General features: G+C 41.2%; 1 protein-coding gene across 1 annotated transcript in view; it reads right to left on the bottom strand.

The window, feature by feature from the left end:
• Positions 1-26,059, bottom strand: part of rbm20 (RNA binding motif protein 20) — a 42,736-nt gene that overhangs the window by 12,119 nt on the left and 4,558 nt on the right. The window contains exons 2-5 of the mRNA XM_053616742.1: positions 2,784-3,735; positions 2,190-2,251; positions 1,722-1,822; positions 1,116-1,213 (exon numbers count right to left, since the gene is read on the bottom strand). Coding sequence (XP_053472717.1) covers positions 1,116-1,213; positions 1,722-1,822; positions 2,190-2,251; positions 2,784-3,735 — 1,213 coding nt within the window. The remainder of the gene's footprint in view (positions 1-1,115; positions 1,214-1,721; positions 1,823-2,189; positions 2,252-2,783; positions 3,736-26,059) is intronic.

Here is a 26,059-nt window from a genome sequence, read left to right as displayed (position 1 = left end):
ATGGTCGTGCTATATAATGTTTAATCTTCTTCATTACATCTATTAAATTCAAAGGAAATAATTGTTGTTATAATTATTATTATTATTTTTAAAAATTCATTAATTTCCACCCTTTTCACCTTTTGGGTTAACCCAACATTTAAAATGCTATGCTTCTGGTTGAGAAACATAACTTCAGCTGGTTTGACGATATAAAGATCTTAACTAGCTACTATATATATATATATATATATATATATATATATATATATATATATATATATATATATATATATACCATTAAAAATTCAGAGCCCTCTGTCTGAGCCTTTCTGCCATTTCGATCTCATGACCCATGACGTATTACTCGAGTTATCTCTCAAAACGCATCTGTCCAATGCTATAAAAAGACCACAGAGAAATAAAACAAAATGTACGTGGAATTAGATCTGTTTGGCACGAGTTAAACCTGCCAGAGCAGTTGTCCTGAAAGAATTCCCAGCCCCCGGATCACCTCAGAGACAAAACAACAGCTGCACCGTCGCATGAGCAGCGGAATTACCGATAACCAAACGCAATCATGAATCGATAGCTCAGCGATCAGTAACGAGAAATTCGAGAAATGTCCGAGCTGGCGTAAGCATCGGGGGAAAAAAAACCCCAGAAAAATACTGAGGCACAGACTGTTAATGCATTCCATCTGTCTCTAACGTGCAGTGCCAGAGGTGATAAATCTCTTCCACGATTATCTATAATTGCTTTCAGGCCTTAGTAATAAGCAGACGGTAATTTGTCAGTCAACAAACCAACAATATTCCCTCTCCCATTTGTTCTCCGAGCGTGAGATACATGCGGGGTGGGTTAAGTGCTGAAGATAATTAGCGTTAGAGTTATATTCGGTTTAAAGTTGACACGTCTTCACTTCACACGAGGAAATGAGATTCATCATCACACCATGGGATGAAAACGATATTCGTAAGTACTCGATATAGCATCGACGGCTTTGAATGTGTGCCTCGATAGGGGACGAAGCAAATTCCAAATATGTACTAGATCATTTCTTCTGGCTTTCTTGAATACCCTTTGATGAAATAACCATGTGAAAAGTGAGAGCGTCTCAGACAACTACGGCTGACCTTTGTCCCCGGTTGGTGTGACGTAAATCCCGCCCCCGAGAGAGGAAATGACTTCATAGGTGCAGCTGGTAAAAAAGAGGAGCCTCCGGTTGAAACATCTGCAGAACATAATAAACAAAGGTCAGAACCAAGAAACATTTCGATGTACTGTATGTAGTGCTAGTTAGAAGATCCCAGAATTCAAGGTCAGCGTTGAAAATCCCAGTCGCTTCGGTTATAAAAAAAAAAAAAAAAAGACCCTCCACGTTTTTTGACTAATCTACTCACCTAATTATATGACTTTCTTCTACTTTATCCTCCTCGCCTCTCACATGGTGTGTGTTTTACACCTCAGAGCAAACTCAGAACTTTCCGAACTCATTAAGTCTAAAACTCGCTCCCTAGGACACCGTGTCCGCCATTGCTAAAACATCTCTGACTACTGTTATTAATAAACGTCGTCCTGCGAGCGATCCTGCAGGTCACGTGCTCCAGCTGCAACCCGAATGACTGCCCCCAAAAATAGACCCTTGCCTCAAAAAATCACACCTCATATCTCTCAGCCCCACCTCTCTCGTTATCAAACATACCGTGCAAGGGGAGGGGGAACTCCGTGATTCAGCTTACCTTGGCCGGCGGCGGACGAGTACGCCATGGTGCTGTTATTCAGTGCTGAGTCGAGGCATCCTTCCGAGGCGACAGGAAAGTGCAGGGCTCCAAGTGCAGGGCTGTAAGAGGGACAGCGCTGCTTTTAGACCCCAAATCCCACAGCAGTCTGCCTGGCTGTCTCTCATGACCCGGCTCGAATGTAGGTCATTACTTCTGTAAACACAACGTCGGACTCCTACCTAATACCTCAACCTTTTTTAATAGGGTTATCGAATAGGGAAACTGAAGAGAAGCTCTTACGGTTACTAATCCTTCACTGGCATTAAAATGCATTCCCTTGAATTTCACGCAAGAGTTGTAAATATTACAACTAGAAAAAATCTTTCAGGTCTCAGCGACAACACACCATGCGGTCTTCTTTCTCCACAACTCTCTACAGTACCTAAACAAATTAAAGGTACTCTGAATTTTAATACTGTTACTCACCCGTCAGTGTACAGCGAGCGATTCTGTATATGCAACTTGCCCTTCACGTGCTGGTCCCAATCCTGAAAAGGCGACACACACACACAGTCCATCAGTCGGCAACGAGCTTCTCTGGACCCTCTTTTCCAAATGTTAAGATTCCACAGCTGGGCCAATTAAAGAGTACAGAGAGTGGAATAAGAGAGAGCAAGAATGCTGAATGAAGGAGTGAAATGAAAGCAGTACTGCTAAACAGTGCTGCTCATCCTGCCTCCAAAGCCTGCCTCCAGTCTTTTCAAGCCAACAGCTATCTCGGCTTTCACACTAACCTGAGAACAACTGCCGCTGTGATTAAGTGTGCGGCATGAGGTCATCTATGTTTCAGTGGCAGCTGTTATCCATCACCTTTTCTATCATAAAACACCAGTCTCGCTTTTTAATATCATTTTCAGTGCTGGTCAAGTGTTACAAGGAAGGTCCAAAACCATTCTTTACCTTGTGAAAAGGTTCTCAAGAGCGAGAGGAGTAAGCAAGACTATCACATGCTGGCCCGCATTTACTTGATGCCACCCCCCTGTCTAGTAATTGGTCAGTCTCACCTACAAGTTCACTCACCTTCAAGTTGTAAACCTTCTTTTCACAAATGGTGCACTGGTGGGGTAGGTGTGATGGTGTGACGCCATGATAGTCATTGAGCTGGTGCGCTTGTAAAGTCATGCCCCTCCCATCCTCACCCTTCTGTTGCTGTGGGTATCCCAGAAACCCCTGCGAACCACCGGCAGTGCTAAAACCAAGGCCTCCTGCTGAGCTGAACTTGGGGTCACCAGTGGGCTCCTCGGGATTGTACAGCTCTGCTCGTGGACCAATAAATCCATGTGTGGATGGTGCCCATGTACTGCCCCCGACACCCGTTCCTACATCAAGTTTACCCGAGATGGGAAAGCCGGCTGGGGTTTTCCATTGTTCCGTATGGCCAGAGCCCTGGAGTTGACTCTCAGAAGAGTAGAAGTCTCTCTGGTAGTTGTTTTGGCTGTTGGTTTTGGGACCACCAGTGCCTCCATACTGTCCTCCTTCACCTGCTTTACTGGCCCCTGCTGTGATTCCTCCCAGAAACCCTGCCTGAAATTTGCTGGGCTTATTCCCACATTCCCCGTGTGGGTTGGCACTCTGGTTCATGTTTCCACCTCCTCCATAGTGATTCATTCGGATCCCAGCATGGTTCTGGGTGAACGCACCCCCTACCAGGGTGCTTAGGGGGGTGGCAGGAGGGGGAAAGGTTATCGGTGTTGAAGGAAAGCCTGTTCCTGGAGCCTGCGGCATGCTGGAGCCTCTAAGCTGGTTAAATAGCGGCTGGGACATGGTCACATTGGAGAGGACTTGATTGAGGACTGTGGCAGCGGCAGCAGTGTTGCTGTTCTGGGCGAGTTTGAGGCGATGCAGGGTGAGCTGAGCCTGGAGCTGGGCCAGCTGCAGACTGGCCGGAGTAAGCAGCAGATTTTGACCGGCTCCGCTTAAGGCTCCACCAACAGGAAGCACCGTCTTATCATACTTGTCTCCTGAACCAGTACTGTAACGAGAGTCAGGACTACAAGTCAGTTATTGTGCAAAGAACGATATATAGCTTGAGCAAACAAAAGTATCACGGAACATCAAAGTTGTACAGTGGTCAAGATATTCCTTAGATAATTTTGGGTCCATCACTGTTTTACCACTGCATGTATCTCTACAAGTTACCCGTACAGGGAATGCTTGTAATGTACTTTATATTTTTTTTATGCAGATTGGGAACGTGAGATCATGCTGCAGCTACAATATCTGACATACTGTTGAGCTACAAAGAGTTACAAGGTGTTAAAGCAAATACTTGCTCTCGACAGGAATGTTTAAAGAGGCACTGCACCTGTACCAATAGTCCACTCAATGCAAGTTATTGTAATTCTGTTTTCTTATTTTACAGCAGAGCTCTGGTTTACAGTAAACTCCCAGAAAACACGGTGCATAGTTTGATATGTTATGCATGAATAAGGATGGTAAAGATTCTCTTTGTGTCGGCATCTGAAAATGAGTGGAACACTGACACGTTTGCGGGCTTAAATTCAGCGACTATTTTAGACGAGATAACACTAAAGTTTTAGTGCTAATTGAACGGTAGAGGCGGTTGAATCAATGCAAGGTACAGTAGCTGAGGGAAGCTCTGCTGCCCTAAAAATACACTACATTTTACAATAAAAGTGTCATTTTTCTCACATCCCTAAATAACGAACCTAGTCGTGAACCCATCAGTCATGACCAAACCAAAACACAGTTCGCACACGATGTTTACACGGAGCAGATCATTTGAACAAGTGACCAGAGCCATCAGGATGGCTATAATGCAACACCATGTGATGTCGATTCCCAAGCCCAACAGGACCTGCGTTATTACCGAACTCATAGTAGTATTCATTTCGTGAAAGAAGACTAAATCAAATACAGAAAATCCTAAGATCCTCTGCAGTGAATCAAATGACCATAAACACAGGACGCAGCCCATCGAAGTATGCTTGTGGATGAGAATGTGGCCACTCTGGATTGTGTCCTGATTTACTGTCCTCGCCCGTTTCTCTCACGCTGATTGATGTGTTTACATGCTAACTAAATTTAGCAGGCAGTAACACAAATCAAAGCGTGTACAGTATCCTGATCATTCCTCCCTCCTCATCGTGCGTACTAGGTAACATTCAGATAAAGAGAAGATCCCTAAACAGGGAACAGCATGAACCCATGCCAGTTTTTAGGTTATCTGGAATGAATCAAGCTCCCTTAAATAGCCAGTGACACAATTAAGCATCAGGATTAATTTCCTTCCAAAAGCAAAACCCGATCCGCCGATTGGAACCCGGCATTCACGTGTCTTTCAGGGAACAAGTCTGCAGTCTACATTTTTCTTGTTTTTTTAATTGGAATTTGTGCAGCTGAACCTTTCGGCAGGATTAACACCTCAGCACTGTGGTGTTGGGGGCGTCTAGGGTTTTGATATGGACTTACAGGACTGTTTCCAGATCGTAAAAGCCGGCTCTTGACAAGCCGCTACTCAAGCGTCGTTCGATACAAAGATTGAAGCTTATAATATAATGATACCGTGGCTCTGTTATTTCAAAAAGATCAACCTACTGTCACTGAAAGTCGAAAAATGTATCATGACCAAATCGTTTAGGCATACGGAAAAAGCGCGATGATCCGGTGCTCGAAGAAGACGAGTGTGATGAACGAGTTATTCATACTGTCGTATCTATGTGATCTCCATCAGTGATCCATCAGAGATTTTCAAATAGCCAGACTTCAATTGATTTGTTTCAGAAGATCATAGATATTAGAAGTAGTAACAAATAATCATCTATAGCACTAAGTCAGGTCAGAGCGAAAGCTTGAATTAAGAGGGGAGCCATTATTCAGGGTCTGACGTAGCATTCAGAAATGTGATTTTCCGGGTGAAGCATGCCTGTAAGTCTGTGCAGCTGTTGTGCTTTAGGACAGCTGTCTCGGATAGAGATCTGCCGGTGGCTGCAAAAGGTCCTGCTTTATGGCTTACAAGCAGTAAAATATCACCATAAACGACGGTAACATACCTAACGTCCCTTTCAGAGTACTTCGGATTACGAGATCACGCAAGTCCGACATGCAAACCTACAGCGGTGAGAAAAAACAAACAAAAGATGCGGTGGAAAAAAAAAAGATCTGGGGCTAACTGGTGAATTTCCTTTTATAGCTACGTTTAAAGTAGCTAGGAAATGAGCCAATTTCTGTTTTCATTTACGTTAAAGCAGACAAAGCGCTGACACTGGAAACTCCTTAAAACTTCTCCTTACATAAAAAAAAAAAAATCCCTTCATCATATCAACAATTACATGTTTTCTTATTTGGTTTAAATCAACACCTCGTAAGAATTTGAGAAAACAGCACTGGTTTGTCGTAATGCGTTTTATTATTTTTTTTTATGTTGTGCAAAAAGTCACGAGATTTGACCAAATTCATCCCCAGTAAAAGGCATTCGAGTGGTCATGTGTTAGTCTAAATTAACGTGTTAACTTTGACAGATTTCAGACTCCATTTTTATGGCGAGATAAGGTTGAACACCGAAGCCCACCCCCTACGGAAATAACACCGATTTTACACCCGTCTGATTAAATCTTGCCCGGAGGTTACTGCGTGCCAGCGCGTAAGATAAATGAGATAAAAACAGATGTTTCCTTGTGGTCGTTCTGAAGCAGACGGAATTCTCGTTCTTTAATGTATGACTGTATGAATCATAGCATGCTGTCAAAAAGAATTTGACCATGAAGCAATTTAACTTTTCACATGTTCAGTTGGTTCAGAAACACTAACGTGGATACAAGTTATACGTGCTTGCCTGTTCTCTTAAGGAGAAACGACTCGATCGGTAATCGCTCGACGCTCCATTTTAAAACATCTCACCTAAATGATCCGGATTGTGTTGAAGCAAATGACATTCCCGGTTTCTAGAAGTTCATTTAATTACAAATTCGTTCATTTCCTGGTTTCTAGTTCTTCTTATTTTTCGGGAAATTAAAAACGTTTTTCGGCGACGCGTCATGCCAACGTGCTCGATTACAAACTCGTTTCAGAATAAAACTTTGGTCTGAAACGCGTTAGAATGTTATAGGAATGAGATGCTAAGGTCAATACACGACTACGGACTAATTATATAACAACTTGGCATCAAGTTTAAAAACATTAAGGGTTAGATGATCAAATACGGCATACGAGTGACGTAAAACATATAATCGATACTTTCCCCATCATCTCTCATTCCTCATTTTTATGGTTTACATCTCATTATAGGTGTGGAAAACATTGGCTAGGCTAACTAAAAACATTACACCATCCAACCTTAACGTTACACAGATCTAATTCTAGCTCAATGATCGGTGTGAGAAGTTGAAGCACTCCGGCGTGCAACCGATACGGTTTTATCATCACAAATAGAGTATGATTCTGTCTGGTCGACATACCAGCCTGACCCTCAACGCGGCTGAAATTACCACCCCGTTCTCAAGAGAGCTTCAGCGGAGCTGGCGTAAACCTAGCCATTTAACCCCAACAGGACTTCACTTTATTTGACCCCAAGCCTGGACCATCCTGCATTTCATTCAATCGAGATTTATCATGTAGAATTTGATATCAGTGATAAAAGTGCGTAACTTACACACTTACAACATAGTCTTTTTTAGTGTTTTTTTTTTTTTTTACTTCTGATGTTTCACCGAGTCTGATTTTCTCCATATTGTCAAAGAACTAGCAGAGGTAGATGGACAAAGAAATTTGTCCAGTTTTATTGCTGAACTCCTACGCTATTGCAGCATGTCGAGATAGCGAAAAAGACTCAAATGTCATGTACACCCAGAGCAGTATTTTTAAAATAGCAGCACACTAAATTTGTCTTTGTAGTTTGAGCGATTTTTGTGATATTAATTTGTAAAAAAAAAAATATAATAAAATAAATAAGTAAATAAATGTAATAAAAGTAAATGAGCTGACGTTTAGTTTGGGAACCTGGTGTCAAACCGTGAAAAATTTCAAGCTAAAACTTTCAATTTCAAGGTTAAAACTGAGGATAAAACTGAATTAAAATGATTGGCTTGCCCACATTTTTGCATTACCCTCCTGAGCTCATCCTTTCTAAACTTTTCCATAGAGTTTAATTCTTGCAAGTCAAGTTCGTACAGCTTGTACCATCCCGATCCAGGACAATATCCATTTTGTGTATTTCAAAACAAATTCATAAAGAAAGAAAAAAAAAAAAAAAAAAAAAAAAAGAAGGAAGCACCCCCATCAACCTTATGATTTAACCATTTTCCCCTTCAACCAAGTATTCAATCAACAATGGATAACACAAATTTAAAGGCTAAAAACAAAAAGACTCGCTGCTTTTTAAATTAGCATCTTAACTGTCTTTCCATGACCGCAAAAATTTGGACAAGCACTCGTGCCTGGCGTTCACGTCTCGGTTAAAATGATCATTCGCTGCATGTAGTTAAAGAAGCCATTTAGTGAAAGCGGCCATTTTGTCAACATGTTTGTCATGGAAGCAGATACAAAGATCAGATTGAAAAGCTCACTTGACTGTTTGTCGAAGGATGTGGATTCGGTTGCTAATTCATTCAAGCGAAGAAACACGAACCTGTCAAGAAAGTTCTCTGTGGTTCTCTAAAGATCAAATCCAACGTTACTGAACTCAAGAATAAAAATATTCTGGAATAAATAATAAACAAAAAAAAATAAAGCATACATAATTAAAGTCTTGGGTTCTACTAATAAGGTCAATTTAGTAATGTCGGCTTTAAACCAGCGAGAACCTTTTTTAAAAAAAAAAAAAAAAAAAACAGGTTTATGTTTCTTAACGTCTTAAATTAGCAACTGAATCCACATCCTTAAACAGTTCACGTTTAAACAACAAACACGCACTCTGCGCCACTTTCGCTGAGGGAAATCAATAAAGGGAGTGTTTTACAGCAGGTCGCTCGTGTCCATCATCACGCTCTTCTTCCTAACGTCTCACGTTTCAGCAGTGCTCTACACCAGCTGGATTGATACCGTACACACACACACACACACACACACACACACACACACTCTCTGTTTTTACTTTTTGGTGTCTGCGCGACACAAAGCTTCTTAAGAGAATGAAAATCAGAAACGTTTCAGTGGCTGAACACGATTCGCTAATAATAACGGAATCGGACGTGGAGGTTTACACAGATATCAGAAACAGATAAATAAGAGAAGTAGGATTAGAGAATATAAATAAACGAATAGAAATTAATAGTAAATTATTTGATTTGATTTTGCAGCATGTATTAAAATAGAATCATTGTAATGATTGTATTGTATTGTAATAATTGTCCAGTACGTTTTTTTTTTTTTTTTAAAAATAAAAATAAAAAGATTTGCTTGAAAAAAGCCACGCCGTCTCAAAACACGGCAAATGCTCTTCCATTATTATTATTTCTTCCCTAAATAGAGAACGTTACAACATGGCAGACCTTTTGGTGTTTCCAAAATGAAATAAAATCAAATAAATTGGAGGCACAATGCCCAAGAACAAGCCCCCCCTCCAAAAAAAGGGATATTATCGTAGAACTTAAAAATGATTCGTTCCGCATTCCCGGTATGCGCAAATAGAGAATGCGTAGATTTAACCATGTGAAGCAGTATTAGTGTATTTCTACTGAAAGTCTGCGAGGGAAACATCCTCAGTATAGCTGATGTGTCGTTGATATACCCAGGATCTATATCTGGAAGATCACGGGTGGGGGAAAAAAAAACAAAACGTTGGATCGGATATTTAAAAATAAATAAATAAACAGTGAATGAATGAATTTGAGGATTTGAAAGTTTGTAATAAGAAGATTGGAATTGAGTTTTTGTTTTGGAAATTAAAATTCAGTTTAAATAGCTTTTAACAACAACAAAAAAAAACAAAAAACGGTTTATTAAGAATTTTATATTAATAACAAATCAGTTCACATCTGTAATAAATGTTTGTTTAAACAGCAGCATGAACTGATCTTGAGTAAAATTATATCCGCAAATGACCAACGTTCACATTAACGCTGTTATTGGGAATATTTTAGTAGAATACCTACGTGAAGCTGAATGGTAGTGTTCCAACATTGACACTGGTTAAACTGACTAAATACGTTTCTACAGCAATTGCTACATAAAATAAGCGAGTGTAGTCGTTTCATTTATGGTAATTTATGCAGATTAATATTGAGTCATGAATCTGAAAAAAAAACAAACACATTTTTCCATAGTTAATATTTAATATAATCATATTATCAAACCAACCTCGATTGCTAATTTTTGTAAATTGTTCAAATGTAACGATTAAGTTCGACATTAAATTCAAATAAATGTCAGTTCATTATTTATTAAATAATGCCAGTTTGTGGAACCTTAACTTACAGTGTTACCACATTTATTGTTTTTTTTTTTTTAAGAATTCAGTAACCTTTCATTTTAGCAGTGTTATGTACAAAACAAAAAATCCCAGCATGCATCAAAATAATAAACTATATCTTTAAACATAATAAAAGATCATTTTTGATACAACATTGCTATAGATATTGTAAACAAAATTATATATATATAAAAAAAAATAACCCATAATAATAGGTGTAATGAATTCCAGCATTAGCATTATTATTAACGTTACTGCTAAAAGAAAGCGTATAGTATGTTAGTAAGTATTTTAAGACACGTTTTTTGTGTCTTCATTTATTTATTTTTTTCTTAAGTACGCTAGCGGCTGACGTGTAGTTACAACTTTGAACTTTGAAATTTGATTTTTTTTTTAAAATTCAATGTTGATTATTAATTGTACAATAGAAAAAGAGCTAATTTATGCCAATTTTCCTCGAGTCAAAAGTTTGTTTAGGCCACAATTTAACTTCAAAATATTATTAGTTATTTCATAGAGAGCTCTTAAACAGAGAAAACATAATGCCAAAGTAGGTCCAAAGTACGCTTGAGCACATCATCAGTTACACGCGATATCAAACCTGCGCAGTTTTATTCTATTTCATTCTGGTATTTATTAGTTCTGCTGTGATGTAAAAATTTTTCTTACTCTTTGTTGCACTTCCTGTGTTGAACTATTAGCTGGAATTTCAGTACCTTATTTTTTAGAGTGAAAAGAAATTGCTGTTCAACCTACTTAATTTTATTTAATATAATACCTTGTGCGTCTTGTACTTAATTTACAGAGGTCGACAGATCTCTTAGTTACGTTAAAAAAAAACCGTTTAGAATTATGTGTTGAATTTATCTGTAGTGCATTTAGCAGTTTTTAAAAAAAATTAAGTAGTAATAACAAACTCTAAGAAATGTGCGGCAATTCTAAAATAATTACAAAAGTATATATTAGTATGTTACCTGCAAAATTTGTACTATTAATGTTAAATTACTTTCGATTATTTAATTTCTAATATTTTTAAGTGAATGTCAAAGCCGTAATAATTCAATAATAAATAATGCTACACACTTATTACGTAAAACTTTTATCACAAATGTGAAATGCAACTTTGTAGAATTTTCTGAATTACAATACAATTTAAATGAATATTATTAGTAGGCGTAGGCGTAGGTAGTAGTATTCAGTATTATATACTAAAATAATAAACATCTCTAGCACCGATTTAAACTTAGGGTCTATATAAAAATCAGAAATCCGATAAATACCTTTTTTTTATTATTATTTACTGTATTTTATTCCATCTCTCTAATGTTCTGAAAATCTTTTTATACGACAAAACGAAAATAGAATTGAAAACAAACAATGGTGTGAACGCCAAACTGTTTGAAGATGTCTAGTATCATTTACTCTGCCTGAAATGTGTATTAATAAAAGTGGCTACAATGAAAATAATATTAATGAACGCTACACGCTAATTGTTTTGAGTTGCTATTTAGTTCAAATAAATAGGTAAATAAAAGGAATAAATAAATAAATAAAGCTAAACAGTAAAGCCAATGTTAAAATCGTACATGGATAGTCGTAGTATTACACAGAATACAATATTTAAAACGTACAGTGAAGAGTTTAGCTCTTTCAAATCACAGCATTACTGCGAAATTCATTCGCTCAGTCATTTTGCAGCGACTGTATTTTTAGTACATTTTAAACACAACCGTTGTAAACTTAGCGCGACTCCCGAAAACTAGCACTGAAATCTTTGCGACTCATATACATACAGCCGAATTCAAAAGCCATCAGAAAAAGAGTGCCTGGAATAAAATTTGCCACCGGTAATCGATTTTATCTTCTGAAATATCTTCGGAGAATAAAAATTTGAGGGAAAAATATCGATTTCCTGTTGGATCATAAAAACGTGACATCACATCATAACGTTTTGGGGAAACGAATCAAAATAAATCACCGGGAGAGATGTTTTAGAGCACGGTTCCACTTCAAGTCCAAAGAGATGCACCCGGATCTTGGAGTTTCTTCATGCGCACACACACACACACACACACACACACACACACACACACACACACAGCCGCTCCAAAACAGGAACTGATAAATTAGCCATGGAGATGAGTGAGGAAGAAAAGCAAGCGCGAATTAGAACGTGCTAAACCACACACCTCTCTGACCGATTCACCGAGACCTCGCACACCACATTCCTTTCACCCGTATGAGCAAAAGCAATCAAAGAACAACGACTGACCTGAGCGCTAGACGTCTACTAGGTTCTTGGCACACGCTTCTCCTTACTGTGACCTCCACTTACCACACACACACACACACTGTGACCACTCATAGCTGCTTTGGCGAGTCTGTGTGCGTGACTGACTCTAGCAGGGTGCTTTACAAGCGCATGACGGGCTGCGAAATGCCACGAGTGCTTAGCAAAGTCCAGGGACGAGCACAAAGCCAAAACCAAAGCTAGGCACCTTTGTGAAATATAGCAATAAATTCAAAAATATTTTTGGCAATAATATAATTTCAGATGTAAAATTTGATATCAGTTACATTTCTGAGGCGGAGTGTTTCAATGTGCAGCAGTGGTACATTTTCATAGCACAAGAATGACTAGTTTTTATTATTATTATTATTATTATTATTATTATTATTTATTTACCTTTTTTTTTTTTTTTTTTAAACCACCACCACTGGATTTTTTTACAACCTTTTTTACGTTACACAATGTTCCATTTTTGCTGCACTTAAAGTAGGAAAAACACGTTTTTTTAACATGTTTTAAAATTAAAAAAAAAAAAAAAAAAAAACATCGCACGATTGGTCTGAAAACGAAAAAGTGAAAGAAAATCTAAAACGCTAACAACTTGTTAGCGTGAGAGCACTGTAAACGCGACGAGAATACTGTAAATCCACCGCGATAACAGTAACGAATCATCACGATCGCGACGCTGATGAAACGCGCTCCTCGGTAGGAGTGACCGTTCCGCAGAATTAACGGGAACGCCTCGTCCGAACGCAACACGTCATACGAGAGACATCAGAAGACGGCTGATCTTATACTGTTTCCTGAAAGGAACCGTAGGGGTTGTGCGGCCATTTTGAAGCGCCCGCGATATGGACGTTTGGGGCGTCAGATGTCCGTCCCGTTCCCGGCTGATCGGAGCGGAATCCGACGTGGTGTCCTGCATCTGCCTCACGAGTCGATGTGCTGAGATGCCTTTCTGCTCAGCACAGCTGTAAAGAGTGCTTGTTTGAGTTACTGTACCCTGGCGCTATCGTCAACAAGGCGATGTGTGACTGATGAACCAGCTTGATTTTTGCCACTGTGATGACAGAAAGAAATCCAAGACCCCACTGGGTCAGCTTCAGAGATTAACCACTGGTTTATAATTCTGTTCTGAGCGTCCGTTACACGTCGATTGATACAATCCAAACTAGACTTCTGTCTAGACTTTTTGCACTGACTGGCAGTCTTCAGACCTGATTGTCTTTTCCACTCGTAAACGCCCCCCCCCCCCCGCCATTCCGTCTGACTGTCACTAAACATCTGCTCTTGTTTTTCCATGTCCATATTTTACTGGCAGCAGCAATGTGTCTCGCTTAGACACGAGCGATAAGGGCAATTTCTAATGACAAACAGAAGCACTGACAGCATGAGCGGTGGTCCGCACACAAGCAAAAACAAATTCATTCTCGACGGACTCTACTCGCTGCAGGAGGTAAATACGACACTGTCGAAAGTTCGTTCATTCATCTACAGTGAGCACTTTATCAGGGTCAGGGTCTACAGCCTATTATGGGAACACTGGGCGGGAGGCGGGAATACACCTTGGATGGGATATCATGGCGCCGTGCATATACACATACACCTACAGGCATGTTTGTGGAACCAATCCACCTCACCGGCACGTTTTTGGGAGGTGGAAGGAAACCAGAGAACCCACGCGGACATGCGGAGACAGTAACCCCAGCTCAAACCGTAGAAGCTACACTGTCTGCGGTCTGCGTGTTTATTTTCGAGCCGGCGCTAGGAAACGAACGTAATAACGGAAACGTGTGAATTATGAATGATCTTTTCACCTTAAAACTTTAGGCCACGCCTCCTGAGTCTACGTGCCAAGTCATTTATTTATTTATTTATTTATTTATTTATTTTGTGACAGTTTTGCGACATCCTTTGCTCAGTGTTTACACATACAGAGCATCATACCTCTAGTAAACAAAATATATATATATTTTTTTTAACAAATTACCGGTTTCATACGCTTTCCATCACATTCCTGAAGGTTTCCATTAGGGATCTTCTACTCGCTGGTGGATAAACTATCCCTAGAGCCCAACGAGGCTTTCTTTAACTTGTAGACGATTATAATCGGAAGGAAATTCGATCATCAGGAAGCACCTGAAAACATGTTAGGAATTGTTTTTAAATCGCTTTCTCAGCACAGAAATGGTCGGTTTTAGGTTTAAAAAAAAAAAAAGTTACGAAACCCCACCAAAAACACGCATTTTTAACCGAACTAGATCTTTCATTTTATTACGTCATGTATTCGTATAGTATAGCTTTCGAACTGTGTTAAACTTCAAGAAACGGAAGCGATTCAGTACTGTAGAATTCGAAAATCCGTGGAAGAAATGAACAAGCTAAATCGAAACACAAAGATTTAATGGACTTACTGGCAACTCGTTTAAATGTTTCCGTCCGATTCTAACGCTACTATTGTGGAAAACTGTAATAAAACACTTGATCATTTTGGACTCGCAGTGTATAGTTAATATTTATTACCTACGGCTATTAACCTGTATTAAACATACCGGAATATTTCGCTACAGCAATGTACAGTACTAGCGTAAAAAAAATATATATATACATATATATCAAATTATTTCACGCTTAAGTATACGGTGTAGAAAGAGCTCTCTCCCTCGCTCAAATCTAAAATGTCACATTTGTTGCATCGGCATGACGTTCTTCAAAATACGTCCATTTAAACTGCAGACAGAGTGCATCCGAAAGTCCTTACTGCCTGTCGTCGATTCCTAATCCACGCGGCCATTAAACACACATTAGGCTTACGGTCGGTGTTTAGCAGCTGGTTTAAATATTTCAGAATCGAAACACACACACACACACACACACACACACACACACACACACTGGCAGAACTAACTATACATTCTATAACACATAGACTGAGAAAGTTGAAAAGTTATATAGGAAGCGCGGGCTGTCTCTTTTTACGCACCGGTTACAAAATACACACACGTACGCATCATCGGATACGCCTCGCTCGGTTTATAGTTGAATTAAACACGCACGATACGTCGTGCCAGCAAAACCGTTAAAAAAAATAATAATTATATCTACAATGACCAGAAAAATACATTACTTTAAACTAAAATGTACTTAAAAAATTGTAAAGAATGCATGTAAAGAATTGTAAAAAAAATAATAATAATAAATTTTTAAATATATAATTTTAAATTATTACATATTTGAAACTCATCCGAGGAAAGTGTATCGTGACAATTTCTCACGTTGTTATTTTTTTACCAACGGCATTTTTTGTTTATTTTAAATATATATTTATAAAAGACGTATACAAAATCATGTTTCACGTGCGAGATTTTTGAACATCAAATCGGCTGCTTCGAGACATTTTGCAATTCCTAAGAATGTCTTTTACACTTATTCAATAAAACGTTTTCACGACAGTCACAATATCTCGAAAAAGTGGCATCGTTTATCACAATATTAATATTAATATTAATATTATATCATCATCATAATATGGTCATATTTAATCTGACCCGAATCCAATTTTAGCTCTTTGAACTATGGAAGTCTTGCATGAAATCTGTCTGAATGTCCCGTTCAGACACCGGGTTGCGTTTTCTGATGTCGTAAGCTTCCATTCCAACGGTTAACACGCACGGATAATATGATATATGATATGATAATATATAAAGGTTTTCCTTATACACATTTAGGCGAACAGGCAAAAACAAGGATCATGGAAGGATGTCACAACTCGGAGCATAACGTGACCTCACTTTAAATATACTTCGCACCATTTTTCATGATTCTACTAATGAGTCACCGCCATGGGCACGTCAATATAGCGCCACTTGTGATTTTTGTCAATATCTTGAATCCTATTGGTTGAAATTTTGTACTTTTTCCTAATTTGAGGACCTTATAAGAAAAAAAAGAAAGAAAGAAAAAAAACAAGATAGAAAACAAGCTTATGTTTATGCCGAATTTCAGGTGGCTGGGAATAATATTTCTGGAGATATTAATTCCTAAACATGGCTTCTTAGATATTTATATATATTTTTTCAATATGATATCCGAGTCATGCATCGACGACCTTGTCCGAGTTGACTCTGAATGAGCCAAACGATACTAAAAGCACGTCCATGTCCACTAGATGGAGCTCAGAGATTTTTCATCCTTCATACAGCATTTGAGAGCAGTGCAGCATGGGAAATGAAAGCCCCCAGGTTCTAGCACCTCAACACACAAAAAAAAAAAAACATGGTTGGAACAGCTTTACACCAACAAGCTATAAGTCATCGATTAACAAGCGTGTCATGTCGATGAGCGGTTCTGGATCAGCTGCTCGCTGGGTGACCTGGGTAGGGGAGGTGGTGATTTACAGCAAGCTGAACTCCACCCAACTCACAACACACTCGGTCCAAATTCACACGGCGTAGGACGGCGTTTTTGTTTTGTCCGCGGTTACGATTGTTTATTTATTAACGACTGACTTGATCAGTTTATATGGTGCGTCGTTCGCTCGGATTACTGCCGTTATAGAAAATGAATCCGAGCGATCAGGAAATCCTCAGCGCCGTGCTCCGAGTGGATCCTGGAGTCATGTTATAAACGCTTCGGCGACGATCCCCAAGCTCACGTCTCTATCATACAGATTAGACTTCATAGCTGCTTCGTTCTTTGAAAAGTAAAGCCAAGAAACCGAGTTCTTGAAAGTCTGCTAAGTCGGAAAAGTCGCTGAAGAAAAACCGATGCGGTTTCATGGCATATGGAAATTGGCGTAAATACCCAGCATGCACCGCACACGGATGACTCTGAGGAACCGTGGCGTAGGCTGAAGCGTCGGCCCTGGCGGTCAGTAAGAAGAGCTCGACGCTGTACACCCTGCTCGCTGACGGTACGTGTCAATGAGCTCTGGAGCACATGGAGCGATGAAGGTGCCAGGTTTCTGGCTCTGTTGTTGTTTGGCCAGGCGCCGATAAATTAACCTAGCCGGCACGTCTCACCATGATCTGCGGTCAGAGCTGGCATGTAAATACAAACTCACACCCTCCAATCTGCTATTCTCTCTCTCTCTCTCTGTCTCTATTGGCGACGAGATTTATTCTGACAATTTCATCTCCCTGTAAAGAATATTAACAGCACGTCCCAGTGGTACTGTTCTTAAATAGATTCATATGGACCATTAAACTTGCTTAGCTTTGGCGCCGTGTTGGATCGGATTCTTGGACTGGACTCGCTTGGGTTTCAAAGTCGTTATAGATCTTAGAATACAGCATAATCACCATCATCTGATCTGGATGAAGAGCTCAAGAGCCCTCGGCTCTCGAGTTGCCTACTGACGACTTGAACATACTCTCTATAATATCTGTAGCTTCACGGCGTTGGGAAACGCAAAGCTGTTCAATAATAGTAATCATTTCATTTGAATAAAAAAAAAAAAACGCAGCCTTGACACTGAAACCGTCAGACAGTTTGGACCCTTTGGGCGCTCCGTATGCCTTCGGTTTCATCCAGAGTGACGCTGTAATGGCATCCAGCGCCCAAGTAAGTAGCGTTTTACCATCTGTCAGCACTATTCGACTTTGACCAATCAGCTTGCAGCTCTGCCCAGCAACGTGCTGTCGTCGGCCAATCGGTTCACGGCGCCTCGTCCACCTGCTCCTCGGCCCACACATGGAAAACTATGCCTGCGCATATGCCTGTTCCCCTCCCTGCCCCCTCAGCGGCTCGCTGAAAGCGATAGCGCCCTGGCTCGTGTACTTAAACGGAATCTGCGGAAAATCGGAATATCGAGTTTGCTCGATCTCGCGTTAAGGTCCACAATCGCAAAAAAAAAAAAAAAAAAAAATCATGGAATCCTGGAGGGACTGATAAATGAAGTCGCAATACGTTCGTCTTTTAAGCTTGTGAAATGTTACAATTTTGTACGGAAATATTATTTTCGATGTACAAACGCGTATATAAATAAACGTATAAAGAAACCGCATTTGTTTAAATACAAACACTACAGTTTTGAAGCAAACGTCCCGATACGTATGCATCGTAAAAACGTGACATCGTTTATATTCATATGCGATTTGTTTTTGAGTTGTTACATTTTGGATTCAACTCAAGGGGCTAATAAATTGGTTTATGATTTCTTCTACAACCGTAACAGAAGAATTTATTTATTTATTTATTTATTTAAATAAAATAAAAAAAAACCCCATCGCAGACTCTTAATCCAATCATATGGATCCGCGTGTTTCCGTTCCGGACACGACGGAAATCAGTGTGCAAAACGGCTTAGACGTGACGTGATCCAGAACCCAGACGAGATGAGTTATGGACGTCTCTGAGAGAGATGGACGTCTCTGAGGGAGCCAGAAGAGCACGGGGGTTAAGGAATGGACGAAATGTCGGACGTGCCCGTTCACCACTGCAGGAGGATAGATAGCACCAAGAGGCAGTGACTTGTTTATCTTATCTGTTTGCTATCTTATAAAGATAAAGGGTATTTATTTACTATTTACTCTCATACCTATCCTATAAGGGTCATCTTACTGTGGATCGACAGCCTTTTGATCTGAAGCGCTTTTCTATATAACTACTCTTTACGACCGTGGCGAGCAGAAAAGCATCTCGACGCAACGAACGTCGTGGCAGGAGAGCACGTCGGGTTGCGTATCTACAAGCTCGTGCGACATAAACGGGACCCCATTCTGACCCAAATGTAGGCCTCATCGACTAGACCATGTAAGGTTGTCGTCTTCGCGTTCGTCCTAGCGCGAATAGTGTCAGCCAGTGTCGCTAACAAGTAAGGAAAGTTTAAGATTAAGATTTAAGATCGTTCAAACACACCGAACAAACGAAATCCAATTCACATTTCCGTCTTCAAACGTTAGACCACGCTTTCTTTCCTACCCGAGTGTGTGTGTGTGTGTGTGTGTGTGTGTGTGTGTGTGTGGGGCACCGAACTACAGTATGTGCTGAGGAAGAAAGCGATGGACCGTTTTTAGCTCCTCGACGTCAGTATTTATAGCTAACGGCGTGTCGTACGGTGTCGGAAACCACATGAACAAGCGTGTTAGAGACACCGAACAACCCGATACGCGTCGAGATAAGTGCGTGATGATTTACGCGTGCGGTTTGCACGACGTTAAAGTGCAGGCTGTAAGGTCGCTAGCTACTCCAGCCTCGGAGACTAAAACGAAGCCTCGAGGTCACGACGACGCCGGGTGCGTTGTGCGTCCGTTCCAGTCTGGGGCTGAGCTGTTGCGCTTCGGGTTTAATTTAGCTCTCTGGTGAAGTGGAGTTCCGAGGTTATCTAACGGAGCGAATGCAGAGGAGAAGAGGCACTGCTCTGTGTCTGCTCGCGGAAGCCTGATGACAGCTGGATCTGGCTTTCCCTGCGCACACACACACACACATACCTCTCACACACCACACGCACGTGCTGTCTAGAGATAATGAGTACGAGGTTAAATATGTAACATGGGTCCAATTAGTTAATACGAGCTGCTCTTCCCCCTGGGCCCGTCGATTATCGACTACACCGAATGAACCAGTGAGAGAGTGTGTACACGAGGGTAACGATCGACCGTGTACTGCGCGTTTACAATTTCACAACCAGAGTTCATCCGTTAGAACAATACAAACACTTTCCCTTGGTCTAAAAAGAGGAGTGGATTTCGATGCACAGCCAAGCCTCTGAGCTCTGTGTGTGTGTGTGTGTGTGTGTGTGTGTGTGGTGATTAGGGAGCCCAGGGGAGAGGAGAGATATAGACATAGATCTTCATTGCCAGCCACAGCCACAAGCCTTGTCATTACTCCGTCGTCTGCACCATTAGCTACGGCACCATGGACCCCCTCCTCCTCCGAGACAACACGCCGCTCAGATAAGAGTGTGAGCAGCATGACACAGACACACACACACACACACACACACACACACACACACACACACAGCGCTAACGATAATGATGATAGTAATACTTCCAGAGGGAGGAAATCAAATCAAACACACCTCTCGCTGTTGATAACTTCTTGTGTTACCGTTTAACACTTTACCCATTCTTTCAGTTTTAGTCATCGCCTATTTTTACACCATTAATCTACTTCTCTCGTGACAGCTAGCGATCCAGGAAGGCTTCCTCTGGGACGAGGGCACGTTTTCAAACTCACAACCGACTCTGTGAGCTAGGAGGAGAGCGCTATTACGAACGGCCGGGCTCAACGGGAGAGCCACTGTTAACGACAGTCGAGGTTGAGTAAGCGTTTTAATAGGTAGTTGACTCCTACAGGTAATGAAAAGGATCACAGCGAGCTGCTCCGCGACAGGGGTGTGGCAAAAAGCCGAGGGTGGAAATAATCGCAAGAAAAATATTCTACGGTTTTAAAGTGGGTGGACTGGATCACGGGTACTACACAGAGCTGTATCTGGAGTCCGTTCAGTGTGTCATCTAGAGTTACGCAAGACTCTTTCAGATCCCTGTGGTGATGGCTAAGCAGATCTGACCCACTTCTGTAAGTGTGTGTGTGTGTTTTGATGTTATGCAAGGTGAGTTGTAGGAGGGCATGAGTCACCCGGTTTCAAAACTACTGTATGAGTCACCAGTGTCACTCTGTGTCCCAGTATTCACACCTGGAGCTCTGGAAGGAGCGTGAGCAGAATAAATACCACCTAGGTAATGATGGTATAATTTATTGGAAGCAAAAGTCCATCAAAAGTCTGCTAAAACTGTAGCCTAAACAGGTCAAGCTAGTCCACAAACAACCCATAATACACAAGGAACGACTCGAACTGGACCTACAGCGTGTTAAACTGTCAAACAATTGCAACAAAGTGCAAACAAGGTGCCGATTGGAAAACTGCGGCAAAAGCGACCCAAATGTAACTAAAAAACCAAAGCTGCGCCGAAAACAACCCAAACTGCACCAAGAACGACCTCAAATCGTACCAACATTAAGGCAAACTGCACCAAAACTACATCAAAAACAGCCCAAACTACACTATAACCCAAAACACCATAAACAACCCAAACTACACTATAACCCAAAACACCATAAACAACCCAAACTACACTATAACCCAAAACACCATAAACATCCCGAACTACACTATAACCCAAAACACCATAAACAGCCGAACTACACTATAACCCAAAACACCATAAACAGCCCGAACTACACTATAACCCAAAACACCATAAACAGCCGAACTACACTATAACCCAAAACACCATAAACAGCCCGAACTACACTATAACCCAAAACACCATAAACAGCCCGAACTACACTATAACCCAAAACACCATAAACAACCCAAACCACCATAAACAACCCAAACTACACTATAACCCAAAACACCATAAACAACCCAAACTACACTATAACCCAAAACACCATAAACAACCCAAACTACACTATAACCCAAAACACCATAAACAACCCAAACTACACTATAACCCAAAACACCATAAACAACCCAAACTACAATATAACCCAAAACACCATAAACAACCCAAAACACCAAAAACAACCCAAACTACACTATAACCCAAAACACCATAAACAACCCAAACTACACTATAACCCAAAACACCATAAACAACCCAAACTACACTATAACCCAAAACACCATAAACATCCCAAACTACACTATAACCCAAAACACCATAAACAACCCAAACTACACCAACACTATCCACACTATAACAAGATTGCACCAAAACTCACCTGAACTGCACCAGAAAAAACCCTAACTACATTAAAAACCCCACCAAAACTACACCAAAAACAACCCAAACTGCACCAAAACCAACCCAAACTGCAACAACAGCCCAACCAGCACCAAGACCAACCCAAATTACACCAGCAACCCAAACTGCACCCAAAACAACCCGAACTGCACCAAGAACACCTCAAACTACACTAAGAATACATCAAACTGCACCAGGAACCCAGTCTGCACCAAGGAAGACCCAAACTACACCAAGACCGTGCAGTGAACTCCAAAAACAGCCAAAAACGCCCCCAGAACACGGGGAACAATTCAATCTGCACAAGGTACACCTAAAGATTGTGGTCAAATACGGCAAACTACCTCACGCCACGATAAATAACTTCAACCGCACTCAAAACATCCCAAAACACTACTAAAAACCACACTTAAAACACCTCACGCCATGCCAAGCTCAAAGTAAAACACTTTCACTTTGAAATTTCTAGCTGCTTTTATTTTTGGTAGAACTTCCACTAACTGATTACATAACACCGTCAAGTTACAAAGATCAAACACTACAGCCCTGCCCTCCACTGGCTCACAGTACGCCATGAATCAAAAGTAACCGCTTACATCAACAAATGCTTCTTTCACACTCCGCGTCCTTTCCCCTTCAGTGATTTCATTGTTCTGCTGGGAAAGGCGGCTCCGCTACTGCCGTCGCAACGGGTCAAAAATTGTAAATGCTACTGCTGAACCGTAAATGTTGGCACCTCTGCATGAACAACCCATCAGTAATGTTAACAAAGTAATAAAGTGGTTAATGAAACACACTTACCTGCAGTGACTGTTTATCCAACCGATGAGTAAAAATTAGCAAATGTTATATTACGGTATGTTAAATATTGTCAGTGGAAGGAACCTTTATGTAAAGTGCTAACCCATTTACATCAGAACCCACTTCCACTTACTAACTGAAGGAATCCCAACCCCTAGACCATGTTTATCAGGTGCCCAGTACTGAGAGCTGACAAAGAACTTGTTACGCTTCTCCGACCAGAATGCAACACCGTCCCGAAACTCGATCCGAATCCTGATCCTTTCTGAAGGATTCTCCTCACCGTCCTTTGTTTCGCATAAACAAAATCGAAGCGGCCATTAATTCAATGGCTAATACGGTGAGGAGTTTTTGGCACGCCTGGTCGGTTTTAGATTACAGAAAGGTGATCCCAAGTGTGAGAGAAGGGCACGCTGTTAGAGGTCCTGTAAAGCCCTCGTAAAGCTAAGCTTATCTGTCACCACCAGAAGACGCTGAATTCGTTAAGGAAAAATCTCATTTCAACCAGCAACCGTCGAGTTCAGGGAAGAACACGTCGTAGTTTCGGAACGCGTTTCCACAGACATCCGTTTTTGATATTTGAGTGACTGCGATTTGATGTCCCTTAAACAAAACGTCAGCCTTGTTTGATTCAAAACAGTAGGGACGTTAACGCGTAACGCGTAGAGGGTACTAATACGTTATCGTTTCAGCTGATACACGGGGGCAGCCCCATATAAACGGATTTTAAAAAACGTCGATATGCTGAAGTTTTCTATAAGGAGACGTTTAATTATTTAGCATTTATGGAAGGAGTCTCCAGTTTCAGAGGTAACAGTCTGATGTAAAGCTGTACCGGACACCTTTTTTTATCTTATTAACGTCAAGAAGCAGAAACTCAGACTTGAGTGAGTCTGTTCGGAGTATCCCTGGAAGCCTGGGAGATGACAACAGAAGTACGTAAGAGTGCTGACACCAGTGCATTATTGGAAATTATTTCTGTCATTTATCTAACTGCCACCAGAGGTGGAAGTCTTGGCACCAATCGATCCATTTTCAACTGTCAACAAGTCAACAAAATGTTGCCAGCCTGTAGTCACCCGGCGTGTGGGTCATGGCCAAGCCAGGTGGGGTCATGTGACCGAGAGAAAATACAGGGGGTAAAATGTCAGGAATTGCTGGACATTAACGTTGATGCAGGGGCTGAAATCTAAAATTATAAACAGTGATTTGTAAAATTATATATTAACCCCCCCACCCCCCCCCACCCCAGCCTCCTGTTGGCCAACGAATGCAGCACTGATACTTGGGAAAATTTATGAAGAGGACACCTGGCAGAGAGTTGTGGGAGGCTTCAAGAGGCCAGTGACAGGCAAGTTCAGTTTCACCAAAGAACTGAGATGCCTCTATATGGGGGGAAAAGAACGGGGTCAAGCATGGTGACAGGGTGTCGTTTCTGTAGCATAAATACCTCACAAATCATCTCCAGCTTGAGGTGTGTCAGGAGCCGAGAGGCGCGGGAACAGACTGTACCGACCTGTGAATTTGTGGCCTGCTACTACACACTTCTTTCACTAACAAACAATCGACCAACGCCAATAACACCAACAGGAGAGGAGAGACCAGAAATTCTGAAAAATGATGTTTTTGTTGATGTTTTTCTAAATAAATAAATAAATAAATAAATAAGATGGACACGAAGTCCATCTTCGTGGCCGAAGTTGTTATTCTAACACCATTACATCAATTCCTGTTCATGTTCATGTACAGTCCTTTTATTGCTCCATAAATCCAAAATCATACACCCATGTTTTCAATCAATCCATCATCAGCGTCTCTCCGTGCATTTATTAATCCCCCGGCTTTACTTTACGGTCCTGTCCCTGTGTTGTTTTTTTTTTGGGGTTGACTGGCAGGCGGACTGCTCTCCTGACAGCGAGCTGTTTTCTCCACATGCGCTTCTTTGGTTTCAGCTCGAGAACCCCTCCCTCGGGAACGGACTCCGATATCGCTCGCGAAGGACGGAGAGACAGGTTTGTAGCAGTGGCTCGCGATAACAAAGTGACAGTTACAAGGCTAGAGATGAGTCTGTTAAGAAACGGGGACGCGTCGGCCTTTGACCGCTACTGAAGAATCGTAGCCTTCACAGGACAGACAGAGTGGAAGTACTCCATTCTGCCAGCTAGTTCACTGTTCCCTAGAACAAATAGAGTATGCCCCCCCCCACCCCCCAGAGGTGAGTCTTGCTCTACAGTAGGAGCAGCGGTAAACACGGTTCAATATTCTTGGCTCGGCATCTTCCCGCAAATTCTATTTCCATTTTCCTTCAAATACCTTTCAGTCCTTTACGGCTCCCTCTTTTAGCGTAAAATCGCAGAGGGCTGAGATGCTTGGCGCCCCCGTTAAAACCTGTGTGATCGAGAGGAACTCTTTTCCAGGGGCTGGGAACGGTGGAAAACGCAATAAAAAGGACTGCGAGACAAATAGTCAGGAAGCATATGGGATTTCATGGTTTAAAGTACAGGGTTTTATGTCCAGGCATACCAGATACTTCAGAGAGGTGAGCACAACCACTTGTCCAAACACCGTCCAGCCAATCCTGAGCGAGCAAGCGAGCGGCGAGAACTTAGACACACACACACACACAGTGTCTATAACCTTTATGTTAGAAACATAATATGGAAACTCTTCACAGAACTCCATCAAATTCATCGCACATGACCCGTCAGCGAGACCCGATCCGGAAATCGCTCATTTCGAACGACGTTCCGAAACAGTCAGCTTTTGGGTCGTGATAAAAATAAATAAATAAATAAATAAATAAATACATTTTGGATAAAAGATCAATCAGATCGTTATCGCCTTCTCGCTTAGCCGTGACGCGAGCCGCATGAGTGCCGTCAGCTCTCCGGAGAACTCTCTGAGAACCTGAATACCGCACGGATGCCAAAAAAAAACAGACCAGACGACACACACACACACACACACACACACACACACACACACACACAGAGCGCTGGAATCCTGTTCTTTATGTAAGGATGATGTAGCTTCATGTGTTGAACCGTTTCACAGCAAAACACGAGGTGAGACAGGAAGT

The sequence above is a fragment of the Ictalurus furcatus genome, chromosome 27 (assembly GCF_023375685.1).
Source record: "Ictalurus furcatus strain D&B chromosome 27, Billie_1.0, whole genome shotgun sequence".
Taxonomy (NCBI): domain Eukaryota; kingdom Metazoa; phylum Chordata; class Actinopteri; order Siluriformes; family Ictaluridae; genus Ictalurus; species Ictalurus furcatus.
Note: the sequence above shows the minus strand (reverse complement) of the source record. Positions and strands in the feature narration are given on the sequence as shown.